The following is a 20,673-nucleotide window of genomic DNA, read 5'->3' on the forward strand; positions in this document are numbered from 1 at the left end:
CCCCCCCAGCCCCGTCCCTCACACCTCAGCCCCCCCCCCCCGCCCCTCACCTCTTGAAGTCGCGCATCAGCCGGCGCCGCGCCGGGGTGGACATGATGGCGGCGGAACACGGTCCCCCCGGGCCGCAGCACCGCCTCCCGCCGCCGCCCGCACAAACAACCCGCAATGGCGTCTCCCTCCGCGGGGGGCGGGCCGCGCCGCCGGGCCCGTGACGTCACGCGGATGGGAGGGGGGTGGGGGGGGGGGAGCGGTCGCCCCGCGCCACGCCCCCCGCCGGGGGGGGGGGGGGGGCTGCCCGGCCTCACTTTGGGTTTTGGGTTTTTTTCCCTCATTTTTGCTTAGTGCCGTCGCTCCAGCTGGCCGCTTCGAGGCCCTGGCCCGGTTCCCAGCCAGCCCCAGAAGCGGGATTTGCGTGTTTGTGTGCCGCCGTGCTCAGGGCTCGTGTTTTTGGGAGGTCACAAAAACACCGCACGACCCGTAAGGAAGCGCCACAGATCAATGCCGTCCTCGTCCCGCTGCCGGGCGCTCACGGAGCGGCGATCGCGGCTGTAGTCCGGCCCAAAGGCCAAAATCGGCTTCTTACCACAGCTTGTGCCACAGCCGCGCTTCGGCAGCCTGGTGGCACCGGGTGCCTTTGGGAAGGGGCTGCCCTGGGTACCCGTACCTGGCCTGGCAGTTCAAGAACCTGCCCTTCAAGGGTATCAACCCCAAACCTTAGCCCATTCTTCCACCTCAGTGAAACCATGCGTGAAGTGAGGTACACACGTAAAAACTTGCACAAAGCCTGACGCTGCAAGGCAGCAAGCTTTCTCAGGAAGCTTAGGAGCAAGGACCAGTCCTTCCCCAGCCACTAACACGCCATTCCCTGCGCTCGTGACAAACATCTCCCACCACGCAGCCCTCTTGTCCCGAGTTTCCTCCTTCTCCCCACAGACGTGCTTTAATTTTACATTCCGCCGCTGGTCCTCCAGCTTTCTGCAGTTTATATTTAGCTCCAGCTAATTCAGGAGGGAGAAAGTAGACTGTAAAAACCAAGCGCAAGCTTGGACCTGTGTAAATAATTAACACCAGTTCAACATCATTCATTATTCCGCTCTTAACATGCGCCCAGGCCTGGCAGTGAGCGCATCCCCTACCCAAAGGGCTGCTCGAGTCAGCCCCAACACCCCCACCCCACAGCACCTCCACACCTCTCCTGGGGGCAGCCACCAGCTGCGTGGAAAAGCCCCTGGCAGGCACCAACAGATGAGTTAATTCAGAAATCCTACACAGTTTCCACTTGGTTCCTGAACTTTTCCAGCAGAATCACAACAGCAACAGTGTTTCTTCTCCTTTGCTACCACTGGGGAAGAGCAAAAGAAACAAGTGGTCACAGCAGCTTCCTCAAAGCTTCCCTTCTGCTGCTTCCTTGAATGCAGGCGTCAGCCAAGCCCATCATCTTTATTTATTTTAAAATCATTATTTTTGGAAGAAGCCTGATGCAGGCCAGCTCCGGGCCCTTCCACAGCAGCCAGGAGGCTCCCCCGCAGCGGGGCTGGCAGTGCACGAGCACGCTGAGTGCTCGCAGCAGAGGGCACTGATCATCTGTCCTCCTCCTGGCCGGCACCGTGGGCTTGGACAAAGCCATACCCACCAGGATGGCCTCACAGGTGTTGGCATTATCTAATTTAAAGTCTTCTTTTTAGTCGTACCTGGCAGTCAAACAGGTGTGGCTGGTAACTTCATTAGGAAATTGAAAGCTTTATTTATTTATTTTTATTCTTTTCCCTCTGAAGAACCAGCTGCAATTTCTGTCCTGTTGATTGCATGGCATATATAGGTGAAAAAACTTTCTCATCAGAAATTTCTTTCTAGTTGTGTTTTTGATTCCTGTTTTTCCCCAGAAATGATGTTTGATAAAGGAATATGTTACATTAAAAGGCAGCACTTTGCAGCATAGCCATTCTATTTTAATCTTTAGTAAACACTACATTTGTGTAGAATTTTTGTAAACCCAGAGCATTTCTCAAATAACTTTATCCCTTCATAAGATGAGAAGCTTGAAAAGTAAGAATGAAGCGAGCTACTTGCTTTCCTGATTGTCAGAGCAGTCCATGCTCCTGGTAGAAATGATTCCTTTTTCCAGGTCACTCTCCCTTTCATGCTGTCGTGTCCCTCTGGGAGGAGATGTCTGCATTAACATCGGCCAGACCCAAGACTCCAAAATTAGGGAAATGAACAAGCTGAGTCACCTGTTAGACACCACTTTTGTTCTCGCTCCTTGCAGCAGCTGAGGAGCGCCCTGGGTACCGTCCTGTGCCAGGTACCACGCTGCTCTGCAGCAGGCGGCCTTTTTCCCAAAATGCTCGGGAGCAAAGAGAAGGGCAGGTGGCAAAGAAATGACTGATTTGCTCTCACCTTTAGCTCCTTCATAGAAGCAAGTAAGTGGTGCCAAAGTACAGAGGAGAATTGAGGGGTTTACCTCCAGTGCCTCCCTGCTGCCAGCCCCAGTCCCAGTCCCTGAGCCTGTTACTGCCTCTGGGCCCACCTGAAGCGCTCAGAAAAGCACCCTGCAGAAAACAACCGCGCGTGGGGCCCCCAAAATATCCAGCTATTCAGCCAATTATTCCTTGAATACACTCCAGCACAGTGTGCACATATTTACTTGCTTTACTCAGGGGCACACCACCGACCAGCGAAGCCCAGGGCCACCACACCTGCCTCTCCCCGAGGAGCAGGGCGAGTACCTCCCCTAGAGTAAAATTCAGGCTGGGGTTGAAAGTTTTGATGTTCATGGGAACGTTTCAGGAAAATAGTGGAAGGACATGTGTGAATGCTGGTGAGCTATGAAATAGCCTGACCGCGGGGTGCTGTCACCGCGTGTACCTCTGTACAAAGGCACTTCCCTGCATGACCTTAGCAAGCTGTGCGTGTTCTCCTCGAGGCGGAACCCCAGCTACGTCAGGCCAGCAGAGAGAAAGCAGAACTGGCTGAAAGGCCACCACTTCTTTAATCCAAAGGTCAGCTTCGTGGCTCAGACTGCGTGCTGCTCCAGCTTCCCCAGGTGGCGTTTTTTTGTCAGCTGTGGATTACATCACGTTGCTCTGGCTCTCTTCCCAGGATACTGAGCGCACATTGGCCACAAAAGGGGTGGTGTACTCCTTATACCAGCGCTGTGCCATCCCCAGACAGAAGAGGGATTGTTAATGGTGCAGCGGGGAGATCTCCCGTAAAAGCTCCACAGGAACATTGGAGTTGGGACACATTTCCATGAATTTTCTGCAAGATTTTTGGTCAGGACATCAATCACCTTGGATTTTCTCCTAGCTGGAGACACCAGCTCTCACCCTACCGTACTCTGATTCAATTGAATAACCCACCTGCAAGACTGAACATTAAATAAATATTATTGCTTTCAGATCAAGATTCTTTTTTCTTGTAGTGCTTCATCATACAGATATTGGAAGTTTAATTATTTATTGAGAAACAGGTTTTATTTCATAATAATAGTTTAAGACTTCCAATTGAAATGATCTGCAGAGTCGATTAAAAATGTTTACTACTTTAATTTTGAGCCAGTCCATTTTGCTAAGCAACCACTTTACCAACTGTCTTCCCTGCTGTTGCAGTAGCTTGCTGGTCCTGCCCTACTCCCATCTTGTCCTTCCTGTACTGCCTCATCTCTTTTAATCACTGCTGTTTTGTCCTGCCATTGATAGCGGGGGTGCTGTGCAGAAGTGCTTCTGTCTCTCATCACCTACATTAAGCAGTTGCTAATTGTAGTAGCATTAGGACATGGATGACTTTGGGAAATTAGGGCACTCTGTGGCTCACAGAGTCAATTCTGATGTAGGAGGAGAGGTTTTCTTGAAAGTCCATCCTTTCATGCCCTGAGAATTGCCTTTTCTAAAAAACAAAACCTGCTTCTTATTAAATGGATTTCTGGTTATTTATTTCTTTTTCGGGTTATACACCGTGAACTTTTACGTGCAATGTAGCATTAGCAAAAGGAAAATAATATAGAAACTAAAATTCTATAGAGCAGGTTTGTAATTGGAGAGAAGAGTGATAATTCCATTCCTTATGCTCTCATTCATACTGTTAGATATTGATTGCTGGTAATAATAACAGTACACTGCAGCAGCTATTTTGGTAATGTTGAACTATAAACATGGAGGTAAATAGCTTAATAAGCACAGATAATTCCTTTATTCTCAAACCTCAAATATAGTCTACAGTGCAGAATGAGTCAGCTGGAAGGATCTGAATTTATGTATCCTCCTCCGAGAGAGGAAGTACAGTGAGGAGCACAGCAGTGCTGCGTGCTTGGATACATTTCAGACGTGAAGACAGCAGGCTCTTTGATGAGAGATTTTTAATGTGTTTCGGCCATCCCCATGAGGATGCTAGGCTAAGAATATGGTATGCAATTTTGTATCTGTTTTCACCAGCTGATGTATTATCTGTTTATGATGTACCATTTTTCAAGCAGTTTGACACCTCACCTTCAGGGTATTTTTAAAAGGAGCCCAGCTTTGTCAGGGTGTTACTTCCTGGAGTCCAGCATCCTAAAAAGGCACGGAAAATATCCCCAGCTCACTGTCGTACTGGCAGATGCAGTCCACTTATCCTAGAGGAACTCTTACTATCAAAGTTCATAACATTCTTTACCAGTACTTGTGTGCATTTCTAACACCACCAATGAAGAAGCATCTATCTAATATGAAACAACCGCAGCCTGTGTTAACCAACAGAAATCTGGAAGCGAAACCTGCTGAGGGGTGTGCCGCTTCCCCGCGCAGCGAATCTCCCCGAGCACTGCCCCAGAAGTCACCCGAGACGTGCAGGAAGCCCTTCTGCTCTGCAAAGTGAATGTCATTTGTTACGTTGGCGTTTACATGGGCAGGGAGGTTTAGGATGTGAGAAATGCATACATTCAGAAGCACCTGGCTGAGCTGAGTTACGACTTCGCTGCTTACATACTACATTTGTAAAACGGTTTAACGTGAGCAGAAGATAACAGTACTTTAATTTGTCAAAATGCAGTATGCTTTCTTCTTATTAGTGCAATCGAATACGTGAATGCGCATTTGTACAGTGTTCTAATTAATCTGCTAAATGGCATCCCCTACTAGAAACCCCTTACAGCATGCAGCCTTAGCTTATAGGAGTGGTTCAGTCAGTTTAATTGGGAACGTCCACAGATGAAGAATGTAACACATCAGAGATTGCTAATTAGAGAAGTTGGGCTTTTCAGAAGTGCCAAAGAGATTCAGTAGCCTAAGTGCCAGTCCACAGTGTCATAAGCATTTAAGCTAATTTGAATTCACTGATGTCATAATTACTACATTCACTGAAATGCAGTTACAGACGCTAATGGATTAAAAAACCCTGTTCTGTTCAGACACTGAATCTTGTTTCCCCTGATATCAGTGGGAACGGGAATGGATTTAGGTTTTGCCATTTCCATTAAGAAAAATCAAAAATCCAATAGGCAATTTCCTGTCATAAGGAGATTTGAGAGAGAGCAGATGGAGGAAGAATAATGTAATTGTGATGCACTTTATTTCTTAGTGGCTTGCTCTGTTTCAGTTTCAAGAGCATACCTAAAATGGGTTCTTCCACACAGAGAGCTCGCTCAGTAAGTCTTAAAATAAATGACAAGCAAAAATCACATCTACAAATCCACAATGCCAGCAGTGATACCAGGCATCGCCAATAACCTATTATCACCATGAAAACTGGAACAAATAAAATATGAAGTACTTTGTTTAGCACAGACCACAGAAGCTTTCACTAGCAGGCTTTTCTGACTCATTCTTTCATTGGCCACAGCAGTGCTGTTGCGTCAGAGGAATGAAGGATCTCATTCATTCGGGGGACGGGGGAAATGACAGCCTGGTGGCCAAGATTTCCTTTGGTGGCTGAATCGCAGCACTCGCAGAAAGGCTGGCTGTGCTGCTCGGAGGGGAGAGCACTGCAGTTCAGTTCTGTCTGGTTCTGCTACATCCTTGCCAAACTCTGATATTCAGTGGGAAATCTATTTACATCTCTGAAGCATTTGCTCTTGATGATGTGTTGGCCGTTTTACAGATACATTTTCGAAAGGTGTCAGTGATGACAGCCATGTTTATTACATGAAATGAAATGTAACTTTGAATGAACTGAGCTGTATGAGAGAAGAGAGGGAAAACAGTTCATCCACTGTTATTTGGATCCCTCAGAATTCTTTTTAACCCTTCAAAATGCTTTCACAAACATCTAGAGAGCTTCCAGGTGTACTTGTTTTTATTTGGGTTTCTTTCAGGAGAAGTCACACATGAAGGGGCATTATAAAGTGACCCACCTCAAACTTGGCTGCCTTTATCCAGCTGTGGCAGCTGGAAATGCAAATGAAAATCGAGGAACGGAGAACAGTCTTTCACAATTATGGCAATGCCCTCCTGTACATTTAGAAGTGTATTAACCCATCTATTTCAGACATCTGATTTATTTGGTTAGAGGAGTCTGCTCTTCATCTGAATGGACTAGGGAGAGAAGCAGAAACTCTCAGAAAATGCTTCAGATCACCCTCGCTAGGCAATAATTCAACATTCTGAATTGCTGAGGGATGAACGTCTCCGTTGGTGTAGGGATCCAACCTTTATCACCTGGGCCTTTTTCTGTAAGAAGCTAAAGACAGGCAGTCAAAGTTGGGTGACAACCCCCAGAAAAGCAACGTATGGACGTGAGACACAGCACAGGTACAGGAATGTAAGGTCTGGAAACACTGACCTTAGGTCTGGACACAGCAGGGTGACCAAATCCACCTGAGCTGCCTGGCCTGCTGGCTGCAGAACCATCGTGTCTTCTGCCATGCTCAGAGCAGACGTTTTGTGTTGGAGGAAGAAGCTATGGCCAATGAAGCTACGGTTTCCTAAGTGGCAAGAAGCCCCAAGCTGATGAGCTTGTGGTATCTTTGTCGTTTCCTATTCCGTGCTCAAAACCCACAAGGCTGTAAGAACTTCAGGCTCTACTTGTGCATGTGAATAATATCCACAGAGCCTTAAACGGAAGGGCAGCACACATAAATGCAACATGGAAATAAAGATATCAGGACACAGGATCAGCTCTGGAGAGAAAGGAGGAGCATTGCAAGCTGAAAAATCTCAGACTCGTGTGTGGTTGCCACAGCTACTCGGAGGGTCCATTCATAACCCTGTCTAACAAAGCAGAGGAGTATTTTGGGACAGTCTGCAGCCAGCAGACTGCTCCTAAAGGGAATCTTTTCTCCAGTATAATTTAGATAAAACTCTGGGGCCCTTACCTACCCTAGAACTGGGAGCTAAAATAACAACTCACCTTCCACCCACCCCCTGTGCCAATTCAGTAAGGTGAGCCAAAAAAGTGAACTAGGTTACACAGCAATAGAATAAGACCCAGACATCCTAGATGTTACTGAAGGAGGTGCAATGACATTAAAAAAAAAAGAGAGAGAGAATTTAAGCAGGGAACAGAAACTGAACAGCACTAGGTGAAAAGACTCTATAACCTAATGCTAGGAACTTTTGAAAGGAACAGATTTAAGTTTACAATTGTGTGCGTGCTTGTAAATAGTGACTCCTATAGACTGTGACCTGATGTCGGCGTGCTTCTGTGTGCTCCCACCACAGCGTACTACCTGTGACTGTGGGCAGCTTTCTCCTAAAAGAACCGTCCTGGTATTTTACTGCCTTGCTTGCAAATAAACCCCACCGACAGGATCTCACGTTCAGATGTGCTGTGGCCTAACTATTTGATCAGAGATGGACTGATTGAAGAGTAGCGTTTTATTAGTCACTAGAATATAAAAAGGTAAAAACTGAAACTTTGAAGACCTTTGAAGTGGCTTTGATAGCAAAATACATGATATACAAGTATGTTAAGTGTTTTTTCAGAATTAATGCATTTTTATGAATCATTAAGACTACTGGTTTCTTTTTTGATCTTTGCTGTCATAATCCAAGTTACTGTAGTTGCTCGTGAATAAATTTGTGTTTTGTTAGTGCTTGTGTAGTGGGATGCTGAGACTCCCCAGAAGTGATGAGCAGAATGTGTGGGATTCAGTTCCTACCAGTCTGCTAACAGAAAACTGCAGCACAGGAGAGGTGCTCAGAGGACCTTCTATGTCCCATAGGGTCCCCAAAAGGCTGCATTTCCCCCAAATTCTGTAAGATATCTGACAAAAATGTTAATTACACATTCTCCTACACAAATGAGAGCAGATTCAGAGACACTGACCAACTCTTTGCTGTGCTGAGCCTGATCCTCATGCGGCACACATTTCATACTGGAAAGGCACGGGACGTGGCACTGCGTAGGGTGAGGAGAAATCCCACTCCAGGCAATGAGGAGAAAACAGCTTGCTGTCCCCTGCTGCGAATAAATGAAACTCCTTAGTCAAAACAGCATGCACCATACAATCATCTTATAATGCATTAAAAACGGCCAATGGATTGTGGTTGCTTAGGAAATGCTACAGAAATAGCATTTTTCATTTGTTTTTAACTTGTTGAATGCTGGACTTTACCACAAAGAAACTCCACAGAGAACTTTTTAAAAACATTTATCATTTTTCTTTATGACACATTGAGGGGATCATGGTGTGATACCGTATTAAGCATCGTTCAATTCTTCTGCAGTGATCTATCTCAAAGTTACTCGTATCTTTAGGTGAACCCCACCGCCCTGTGCTCAGCTACCTAGCCAGCAGGTGTGGCTATAGAGCCTGGTCCTGCCTCTCAAGTTCACGGGATGTCTTCCATCAGCCCCTGGTCTGAGGAGGGATGTAATCCCTGTGACCCTTTCTAACAAGGATATAATAACTCTGCATGCTTGCTTTCACCCTCGGAAATCCCAGGGCATGTTAAGGAGCCATAATTGTAACCACGAGTGTCGTGTGTATGGGAGCCTTTTAGATAGACACGGTGTCAGCATTTGTTACTGCAAAGGACTCGCACACTTTTGCAGGTTACCATCTGCTTTGTCCTTTGCTACAAGCTCCGTTGTCAACATGGCCAGAGGCAGTGTACTTGGAACTGCTCATAGGGAAGTTCGCACTCTCACTTTAGATCAGATTAAATAGACAGATTTAATTTCTATGCTGACATACCATTTTATAATTGTAAGAGAAAATATTCTTTCTTGTAGCTTAGATCATTTCACTTTTTGTAATCAGATTCTCACCAGGGCTGAAAGCCTTCTTACAAGAAACAGAATTAAAACCTATTTTGAACCACAGAGGGAATAACAAAGATGTAGAACTACACATGAAACTAAAAAATGAAACTAACAAAAACCTAGAAGTTGAACTAAAAAGTGAAAAAGAGAAGTGCTCTTTTCAATGCCTGTCAGAATGGTCCGGTGTTTTCGAAGGTGAGAACTGGTTTTCTTGAAGTGTTACTGCAGAAAAATATCTTTGAAGTAACAACACACCGATACTGGCTCAGCTATATGTCTTCCTAAAGTTCAGTCAAATGAGTGTAATTGTGGTGAAAACTGAATGTCGATTTTGCAAGACAGGAATTTGCTATTTTAGACTGGACCTCCATTCAGCGCTCCATCCGTATGCAGCAGAACAACTGAGCACAGATTCAGCTGCAAGTGCACCGGATTCAAGCGCATAGTCACCAACTTCTACAGCAGGATGACTGGATGGCACGTTTAACCACTGAACTAGAGCCTCCACATCTGTTGTTAGAGTAAATACAGTGTGAAAAACACACGAAGGATCAAACTTCAAAGACTGTGTTATGGTGATGCTTTCCCACTTCTCCCGTCTCATCACATCTGTATTTTATAGGTGGTTTTTTAAACACCAGCATCAGAACTTTTTTCACTTCTAAAAAGGTTTCCACCTAGGGAACACGGGACATACCTTGGTGATCTGTGCATGACTAGTAAATGTATGGCCAAGTATCATAACGCCAAAACTGTAACACTTTCTTGACAATAGAGGTTCTGTATTTTCACCTGTTTCTGGAAACCCTGAGGCTGAGTTAGCCGAGGTACTGATGTAGTGTTCAAAACTCTAGAAGGAGAAGCACCTAACAGAAATGCATTTGGGTGCTAGGTAAAATTTTTAAGTCTTTTTTTTCATCTTTCCCAGGTCCCCACATATTTCCTGGACGACAGAAATATTTACTGGGCTTGTGTTTCTGGTTATGTTTTGACCAGAATTTAATGTAAGTTAACGTAAACATATGTATGTATGTATCTGTTTATCAGTCTATCTCTTGGAGGCATACACACACAGCCTCTCATATGAACGAAAGCGTGAAAACAAAGCCCAATATTTCTAGTGTACATCTATTTTGACACAGTGTTCCAGGGTCTCAAAAAGGACAACAAATCAAGAGATGTAAAAGCTGCCAAAATGAAAGGTGGGACACAAGATACTATCGGTATTGCATGTTCAACTGATACAAAATGATGTAAGTAGCAACTGATTAGCTCAGCTTTTCCAAAGTTTCTGTTACTTATTTCTCTTGCGGATGATCACCCACTGTGTCATCATTCCAGGTATGTTAAGATAATGCTGGATTGAGTGTTCTGGCCAAAGTTTTGCCATGGTTTCTAAAAATAAAGAAAGTAAATGAAGATTATTTGAAACCATTTGTGATTGTGGAGTCAGCATTTGCTGAACTGACTTACTTGTAATAACACTCATAAAACAAACAAAAAAAAAACCTGGCTCATAGAAATTTCCTGAACTGGAACAGCTAACAGGATTATTTTTAGTTCAGGTTTTAATGTTTTATCATTTTAAGAGAAAACAGTTGCCAGGTGAGAAATGTTATGTACGGATTGAACAAAAGGTTATTTTCTTTCATGCAGGAGTTTAAACAACAGATTTCACAGATCACAGTTCCACAGCTGTCTCTAAGTTTTCCAGTCCCAGCATCATTAACAAAAGTAAAGCAGGTAAAAAAGTGAGAAGGAACATTTTAGCCTGAAGCTTCTCTCAGCATACTTTTACAGTGCTGTGAGAAAATACTCATTAGTCACCATGGCCCATGAAACCCCTTTTCTGCTAAACAATAGTTGTAGGCTGTAGCCTGGTGAGCAGGGTGACAGGCATGAAAGATTTAAAAATATTTATTTAGTATTGTTTATTATTAAATATCTAGTATATAAATGCTCACTGTATTACATATTTAGACTCTACTTCATAGAGTCTAATTTTGTATCTGTTTGTTCTGTATAATTAGAAGCCATTTTTAGCTTTGGCTATAGTCTTTTATCCTAACAACTAAACACATTTCATCTACAAGCATTCTGAAACTGTACTTCAAAATTGTTTCAAAACAAATATTCTGTACAGCTTAATTAATGTTTCTTTTGGCAGCAGTGCTGGTGTTTGCAGACCAAAGTCATGTTGTTTCCAGTCGCACGTCTTAAGCTGTGTTGGTGTAATTGCATTTGGGGTTGCACAGTGAACCCGGTCAAGGACTTGAACTTGACTAAAATAACCTGACCAAAGATGGGCATTCTGAAATTGGAACCTTTTCCTCACGACAGCCTCACAAAGATGTGGTGGCACAGGCCAGACAGTAGCCTGGGAAGGGGCGGGTGTGAGCAGCACAGGGAAAAGAGGCGCTGCTCAAACCAGGGCAGCGTGCTCATAAAACTGCAGTCGTGGCTTTACATGCTGAGATGCCATACAATCACCTCGGCCTGTTCGGTATCTAAAGCAAAAAAAAAAAAAAAGTAATTTCATAGCTATGATACTGTAGCCGTGTTCTAATTAAGTTTCTCCAATATTCATGTCTAAATTAACTGAATGTACTACGAATTAATGACATGCTGCAGGGATCAGCATACATAGATAACTTAAGAAGAAGCCTCATAACAGTGCAAGGTTAGGAAAAACGTGCAAACATGCATTTGTGGGAAGAAAAATCTACTTAGAGAAATAACTTACAAACCAAAACACTAACAGAAAAGAGGCATTTTATATTTTGTGTTTTTCTATTACCAGCCTTGATTGATGGTAGTTCTGCAGAAGGATGAACTCTGCTCGTTAACAGCAGCAATAACTACAGGGCAATCCACAAGGCCAACCAGTATCCACGATCAGTTGCATTCGCTGGCTGTGAACGCTGAGGCTGAGTTACCTGCGAGGTGACAAAGCTGCAACTGGAAACATCCCTGGTAGAGGCAAGCTAAACTGCTATTCCACACGCTTCGCTGACATTTACAGGGGTTTGGGTTATACGGAAACTGTGCTATGGGGGCTACATGGAAAACGTTATTGGGGCTGTCTTGTCTATACTGTATTTTCTGGGAGAAGCAGTTCCTGTTGAATCACTGCGTTATACAATGTGTTAGTGTACAATTCAATTATAATTCTTACTGCAAAACTTTTCCTATTTATTATAACACGTTTCACATTTTTCGTTAGCTTGCTTCTGTTGCATTTTCCATGTGGCCACTGACATTGGTAGAAAGAAGTACAGACCCCCTGAGCTAGACAGCTGAAAGTGGTAGAAAGCTATGTAAAGCTTGGAATGCTAAAAAATACAGTATTAAAAATAAACAATCTTATTTTTTGTGTTTCTCTTCTGTTATGGCTTTACAGCATGGTAGCTATTTAAATTCAGCATTCACTATATAAAACCTTGAAATATGAACAGAGTTTTAGATAACATTTCAAGGGAAGAAAAATTCACACCATCCAAATTAGAATAATTTGGGCACACCTTAATTTCTTCTTATTTAATTTTGCATTATGTATCAGCCATAAGAATCACGTGGCCCATTTGATTTTGTTCTCTGGCCTGTGACTTGCTGCCAGGCTGTTTGTGCAGGAGTGATGCCCATTCTGTGGCAGGATTCATGAAGTGTCGGCTGCCAGATGTGAACTGCAACAGCTCTTTTTATGAATTAGCTAAGATTCAGTGTAGGTAGTGTACACATGTGGGTGTGAAAAACCACACTGGCCCTCTGAAGAAAGCAGATCTACTACAGATAAACCTTTAATGACATCAGCCAGGTGTAACCAGCAGTTTAGATCGCTCACAACTTGGTATTTATGAAACGTACATGCCATACACGGCTCTTCCTCACAGCACTGAGCCAGCGCATCTCCATGCCCTGTGCTTCAATACTGGGTCAATTCTAAGAGATTACATTGAGATTCAGATGCCAGGCTGTTTTTAAAATCTCTTCCTCTCCTAATGAGTTTTCCCATATAATCCTATCTAAAAATTTATTTTGGGGGCTCAAAGTAGGGAGATGGGAGCTTAATGTAACCAAATCCAGATGAGCTATGGGTTCGAGTTGGAGCTGAGAAAAGCAGATTTTGTTCACTGCATCCTGACTCAGAAGATGGGAGAGAATACTTGAAAGATCCCAGAAAGAAAACCACTATCTCTGAGGCTCCAGGATAAGGTGTGAAAGGGAGACAGAGCTAGCAAATCCTCTGAGAATAAAAAATAAAATGTATTTCCATTTAAAGTGGCATTTCCATTTAAAGGTCTGACACTAGCCCAGAAGATATCTGGATTGTGTTCCTTTCTGTGCTGCTGGCTGAGATGATTTGGGGCTAACAATCTATTGCTGAACACATCAGATTCCTCATCTGTGAAGTGGTATTGACTTGTGCAAAGCGCACTGAGAGCTACTGATGGGAAACACTAGCTAGAACTGGTATTGAAATTTGATGTTTTCCCCACAGAAGAATGATATTTGGATTATTTTAAGAATGTGCAGGGGTTGTTCATGCATGTGAAAAAGGAGGTTTTAAAAGGGTAGTCAGAGAAGATAATCAACTAAACTCTGCTGTTAAATGCTCTGCTCCCAGGAAATTATTAATTATTTGTCTGTAAACTGTATACTTCTGCCACTCTGCCCAGTTAGCAAATACACCACCACTGAAATAGGAAACCATAACACAAGCAGCAAAACTGGAGGAAAATCAAGTGCTTTTGTGAGCAATTGGGAATAGCCTCCCTGTACAGGAATACCTATCGCACTTACTGTTGCAGCTGAAGGTGTGCCCAGATTGCAGCACTACCAGCCACAGGCTACACACGAGAATCTCGCAAATTTAGACCAACCATGCAGCTCCAACATTTCTTTTCCCTTTATTCCTATGTTTTTTGTTTGCTTGCTTTTCTGCAGAGGAGTTGAATATTAATTTTTTTTTGCCTACATGAATGTTTAAAAAACATGCCACAGTTGCTCAACTGCTGAAGTATCTCTTAGAAGTAAAAAGGTTGTTTTTAAGAAAAAGGGACTATTTGTGCTCGACAAAAAGTATCAAGCATTGTTCTGAAGTGCTGCAAACAGACTTCCTACCATGCTGTTTGTGGGGTGGTACAGTTCTGACAGTGAAAGTCATTCTTCAGAAACCTCTGTTCAACAGCATTCTTTAAATTGAAGGGAGAAAAAGTTGTAACAGATGTAGAAACAAAATAGTAATTCTCCTAGCATAAGTATTTTGGACTCACTGTTTAACTCTGTTCCCTGTCCTGTTGCATAGAAAGCTTATGCAGACTGTGATGAGATAAAATTACATCAGATATACAATCATCCTCTCCAAATTCAGAACTCAGATCTTCCCTTGAGTCACTTGAATACAGCTGCTAATTATCTCACATAACGCGTTTTACTGCTGTGTGAAGAGCACGATGCCAAAGGAGAAACTGTTAGTAACACTATCGTCTTTATCTGTGCGAATGGTTCTCCAAAAAAGACCCTACATTTCCAAGGGGAGGAACCATAAGCTAGTAATTAGAGAAGTGAGAAGCAGCCAACGTAAGGGACATTCCTCCACTGAGAGCTTATAGGAGAAATACAGACACAGTTTACCTTTCCTGAAAAAAGGAAACGGGAAATGGGAGCGATTCTCCTTGTTCCATGCAGCAGTAGCTGCAGATAAAAACACCAAGGATCAGGTTCCTTGACAAAAGCCACTGCTGTAAAAGCAACGTTCTGCTGTTGTTCTGAGAGAGCTGCAATGTTTTACATTCTGCATCTTTGATCCATCCTGCTCTTCATTTCCATACATCACATAGAAAAGCTCCATTGTGTCAGAAATAAGGTTTCAGTTTTTGAATACTGAAAATTTGAAAAACTGTGATCTCACTAAAAGGTAAACGTGTAAATTTAATACATGTTATTATTCCAGTAAGTCTTAGAAGCAAATGCAGCATTACTGAAGATGGAAACAATTTTGTTGGTATCACTGGAGCCGAACGCACTCTAGCCAGAATGAAACCTAAATGTCCACATAATCCCCTGTGACCTCTCAATTATCCCCACACAGCATTACAGTGATTTCACAGATTGCATTGAACACCAAAGGGATGCGTAATTCAAACTTTCTATGGCACGTGTGCTTGTGCCTTTAACTTTCTTATTCAGCAGTCACGGAGGCAGGTTAATCTGTGTGTATTTTAGTGGCAGGAAGGGTTGCAGCAGGGACACTGTGGCACACTGAGTTTTTGTGCTCTTTGCAGTGCTATTTTCCATAGTGATTTCATCCTTATCCCACTGTCTGATTATCAGAGGACCAGCCTTTTTATGCAGAAGACAATGTATTGATTGCTAACCATGGCAGAGCTGCGTGGGAGATGCTACACATCTGCAGCTGGAGCTTACTAAAGAATCGTTAGTACAGAACATTTTCTGTAGCTTACCATGGTTTAAAAAAGCATTTCAGAAAGAAAATACATGATCCCCAAAATGTAGCTAAGACAAGTTTCACTCAAATATCTACATCCAAGTATAAATATTTTCTAAGATTTAAGAAAACCTACTAGTGTTCACTGCTGCTTATAAAATCCATGCCTCTGCTTTCAGATTTTCTTTTTTTGTCTTACGTAGAGTAATTAAAAATCCTGTCTCAACTGAAATGAAAACCTTTTTTGACTTGGAACTTTTGAAATTGATTGCCATCCAGAGAGCAGCATCTTGATTCCCGGAACTGGCAAAACATTCATCGATTCCTATTAGCATCTATGTTTGACTTGGATTGTCTGCCTTAACTCTACCTTTGAAATCACGTCAAACCCAACTCCTTTTTTTTATAAACACAATTCTTAATACCAGACCAGCTTGTTAATACCACCTTCTGCTTGTTAATATCTACTCTTTTTCAAACACACGCAGTCAGGCCGCAGTGTGCCCCTTTGGTGTTACATAAAATCCACAGGTGTATTGTCAAAAAAAGGCTCACTTTAGGGTGGCATGCAAAATATATTGGCATGAAGAAACACCCTTTTAAATTGAATTGGTCATATGATTGATATTTGGCAGAGACTCCTAGCATGACTCAGTGAAATCTTTTAGCAGTAAAGCTTCTCATATAGTAAACATTCCCAAGCACCAGACTCTATAGTTTTATTTCACTGAAGCAAAATCCTATTATATTAAATTATAATGTGGAAACATTCTCTATGTTAATTTAATGGATGCAGCTCTTTAATTCTTTGCCATCTGTTCCACCCCTTAATTACAAACACACAAAAAAGTACAATTCACGATCTCATCACAAAAAAAAGACTCAAATTGATTTGGATACACAGGTAAGTGTTATACTCTGACTGCTAGCACCTGTTCATACGTGATTCCACTCGGCAGTAAACTGTACTTTGCTGGTAGCATTCCTACTTGAAATATATGCATTGGTAGTTTAAAGTGGATAAATGGTTAGTCACTCTCGCACCTAAAATCTTATTGTGGTTCTCTTTTCATTTTAGATGTAGCTGTTTTTCAGGATAACTGAATTTATCTTTGTGCCTGCAAGCCATTGAACATTGCAGAATCTTTTGGGGCAAAAGAAAACATAGAAATACAGTAAATAAAAAGACATGTTACAGACACTCTGCCTTTTTTTTTTTTAACATCATAGGCTTTCCTCTCTAAAAGGAGTATGTATATATATTTTTCTTTTGGATGATAGTGTAGAAAGCATGTACATTTAAAACTTATGAATAAAAGGCAAGCATTTGCATTTAGTGGTGCTGCCCAGAAGCTTGTTCGCTTTTATTATTTACTGTCATAAGAAAATGCGTTTGTTCACCTAATATTTATGACTTGCCTGTTAAAGATACCTTGCACTTTGAAGAAAGTGCATTTCAGTTAAAATCAAAACAAAACAAATCTGCTCAAATAGCAAAATCTGTAATAGTATCTGTAACACTTCACAGACGGGGAAGTGAGAGTTGAAAAATCTTTTCAGCAGATGCAAGAGATATCTCCTGTCTCCTGAGCTGTGCACCAGCCTGTGGTGCCTCCTGCTATACTGGTTTTGCAGTACAGAGTACGAGCAAGAGTTATTTTCTTGAACACAGAAGTGTATTAAATAGTCACATAAAACCAGAAGAACTTGTTTCGAAAGAAGTCAGCCCTATCTCAAGGCTACTGCAACGTACACACCTTTATTGTGGAATTCTTTCACTGGGTATATTATCTATACATGAGTAACTCCTGGTAGATTTTCGTACATTTGCCTACTGTCTCCAACGGAACACTGCCAAAAAATCAGAACAGCAGTAGCTGCACTATTGAAGTTGTTTTGACTACTAGAAGTATGAATATGAATTATTTTCCCTTGTAATATATGCCATTATCTGAGGGAAGCGTAACTACAGTCAGGACAGAGAGGGCAGCTTATGAAAAGGTACATTGAGGGTCTTCATCTAGAATCAACTGCAACACAGGGCTGGTAGATTAAACACTGGTATGCTGTTGAGACTAGTTAATATTGTAATTTCGGTGCCCTGGAAGGTGATGGTTCTGAAATAAGTATTCTTCTGAGGAAGTTCAGACAGATATTTGAAAGGTTATTTTTGAGAGTAAAACGGAGATCAAAATTAGACTTCCTGTGCAGTGTCCAAGGCACTGGGCCACTGATTCTGTGAAGGAAAGACACCCTTTGAGAAGGTGGCACATTTCTCTCTCTCGTCCTGTGCATCTGAGTTCAAACACGATTGTAACAGACCCTGTATATACATTCATTATGGAATTGAAAGAATTTAATTGCTCAAGGTAATGACACTTTTCCGAAACCAGTTCTCCTCTCTGATAACACACCTGATATTGTTATTTAATTACGGAGCAATTATACTTCCAATGAAAATAACAGCCATAATTTCATTGATCTTTTCAGTTTGTAATCCGAGGAGGAAAACCACACCAGTGAAGCACACAAATTAACATTATGCTTGTGCTAGATACGTACTCCAGAGGGTGTAACTCTGTGTACCACAGTAGCAAGTACAGTTAGTACTAGCTTCTGCCTTTGAACGTAAGAATGACGGCTTTTGGATGCACTTGCTGCCTATGAGGGAGATTCAGTTAGTTATTCAGCCAACGCAGCTCAAGTGCAGCATGAACTTGGGCAGCCCAGGCCAGCTTTTAGGCTTGTAAGCTTCCAGGATTTGTTGGCTTGGGCTTCCAACAGCTGCATGTGTGTAGCATCTGTACAACAGACATGCCATAAAATGTACTGGACATGTGTACTCTGAGGCTAACAAGAGGAGGGTGTTATTTTGTTCGTGAATGTACTCAGCAGTTACCACTAATGCTACACATATCAAATAGAAAGCTGGATGTTCTGTCACTAAGATTCCAATTCCAGCTGAAATGCCAAGAGTTTTGGCATTACCACCTACCAGTGAGATTAACAGGGCAATTCACAGTCAATTCATGTTCTTCCGTCAATTGAGAGATTTTTATCAGTAAAGTGTGTAATGATGTATTATTTACTGTCATTACACACAACTTCAGGGAGAAAAGCTTCTCAGATTAGAATGGTGTTTCAAGACCTTATTAGGTGCTGTGGATCACTTGGCTAAATTTAATAAACTGAGGCTGAAAAAGAGGAAGAAAGGACGTTACACACAGGTAAAAGCATAGTGGAGATGAACTATGCTAGCTTTGATGGAAGACAAAACATCAGCCAAGGATGGAGGTCATAGTAAGCAAAGAAATAGAGGATGAAATAAATAAAATGTATTATTCAAATAGAAGAGATCAGGGTTTGTTGTTACTGTGATCACCAGGGGAGCTGGAGAGTTTGTTGCAGCTGAAGAGAGATATTTTTTGCTCTCAGGACTGACCAGTGCACCTTTCCATTTTTTATCCTTCTCAAGTCACACGTATTTCATGGAAACGATGAGGAAAGGTAGAGGAAGGTGGCCCAGCTCAGGGCTACAACGGTAACTAGTCTTAGCTAGGAAACCTGGAGACACAACAGGCTAAGAACACAGTGTTACTAATGAGGAAGCTCAGGTTTATCAAGTGTAGCTCCAGCCACCTGGGGATATTCTCTTTCCAAGTCATTCACCATTGTTATTTCATTTTGCATGTTTATGTATTTACCATTATTAAACTCACAAATATTTTGACTGGCAGGGAGTTGGCATGACTAGTAGTTTCTGCTTGGGCAATCCAGGATTACCAAGGATGCTTGTGCTCAGGACTGAGGTGTGCTGACAACACATGATCTTACAATGCCAAATCTGAGTCAGTCCATGCATCTTGGCTTTCGTGAATATTAAACTGGCCCTCGAACTTGCCTCAAAAAAGAAGAGATACAGTTCTACGTAGGCTTTGCATAATGCAGCTCCAGTAGTGCAAATAATTTCAGGTTACCACAGCATGCTCTTCCACTCCACCCTTAAAATAAGGCTTTTGGTGAGAACATTGTTATGTAAGGCTACAACGAGATTTGGAACAATAGTAATTATCCAACTTGCCACTTATTTTTAACACCTAAGATGGAAGGCACTGGAATTCTGAACGATAATATCCAAAGAACGAAGCACAGCAGTGAATCTATTGTATTGCAATGAAATCTGATTCAGTATTAGGTTAAAAATAAGGTCAGGTTATTATTTGTAACTAGCTATTACTAATAATACACTTGTTAACCCCAGTGAAACAAAGTCATGATCTAAGAATAAATGTTCCTATGCAGTGAATATATCACAGCTCTCCTTTGTCCTTTAGCACATACACAAATAGATTTCAAAAGAAATTTTCCCTCCTCAGTCTCTCTATTCAGAGGAAGCATTTAAAGCAGCAGCCAGGACACGGCACTGCTAGGAGCTGAGCTTGGGAACTGATGCTGAGCTGGGTAGCAAGGCAGTAGCTTAACCAAGGCATCTTTAGTAGGTTACATGTACCTGTTTTGCCACTTAAGACATCTGTAGTATCTCCAAACAACATGGGCATTATATTAACATGCTTCTAAAAGTCATGGGGACAATTCTTCCCATCCGGGTTCATGCTCCTTTCACTACAAGATACTGGCAGTGCTATGAAGAAAACACGTATTTACCTGGCAGGAAAGTCAAAGAGGAATACATCACATCTTCTTGCTCCAGTCCTTTTTTTGCAGTCTTGTTACGGCTTAAGTCTCCAGTTGCTTGGCCCTGATGAAGGTCAACAGGACAGGAACTGTGATGCAGTATTAACTGAGGAGTGAAATCTGAAGGAAAGGAAAAAAAAAAATGCAATGGCTATAATAGACAGAGAATCTCATTCACTCAAATAGACAGGCTACAGAATGCCTACATCACTTAGGTGTTGCCTATCTTAAGAGGAGCTCCAGGACAAGACAGACAAGAAAACAGTCACAGAAAAGAGGTTAGAGTCCTTTCTGCTGGCTGAACTGCACTGTGTTTTTCTCCACTTGCACAGCACTTTGCACAGGCACAGTTA

General features: G+C 42.3%; 1 protein-coding gene and 1 long non-coding RNA gene across 2 annotated transcripts in view; both read right to left on the minus strand.

Annotated features, from left to right (window-relative positions):
* The window catches only part of UBE2B (ubiquitin conjugating enzyme E2 B), a 7,000-nt gene extending 6,795 nt beyond the window's left edge, over positions 1–205 (minus strand). The window contains exon 1 of the mRNA XM_035338835.1: positions 51–205. Within this exon, the coding sequence (XP_035194726.1) occupies positions 51–94 (44 nt within the window). The 5' untranslated portion in view covers positions 95–205. The remainder of the gene's footprint in view (positions 1–50) is intronic.
* A 3,704-nt stretch (positions 206–3,909) lies between these two features.
* Positions 3,910–20,440, minus strand: LOC118174008. The gene is made up of 2 exons (XR_004754492.1): positions 20,291–20,440; positions 3,910–4,840 (listed from the first exon to the last, which is right to left on the minus strand). It is a non-coding gene; the product is annotated as an uncharacterized LOC118174008 (long non-coding RNA).
* Positions 20,441–20,673: the final 233 nt, after the last annotated feature.

The sequence above is a fragment of the Oxyura jamaicensis genome, chromosome 13 (genome assembly GCF_011077185.1).
Source record: "Oxyura jamaicensis isolate SHBP4307 breed ruddy duck chromosome 13, BPBGC_Ojam_1.0, whole genome shotgun sequence".
Taxonomy (NCBI): domain Eukaryota; kingdom Metazoa; phylum Chordata; class Aves; order Anseriformes; family Anatidae; genus Oxyura; species Oxyura jamaicensis.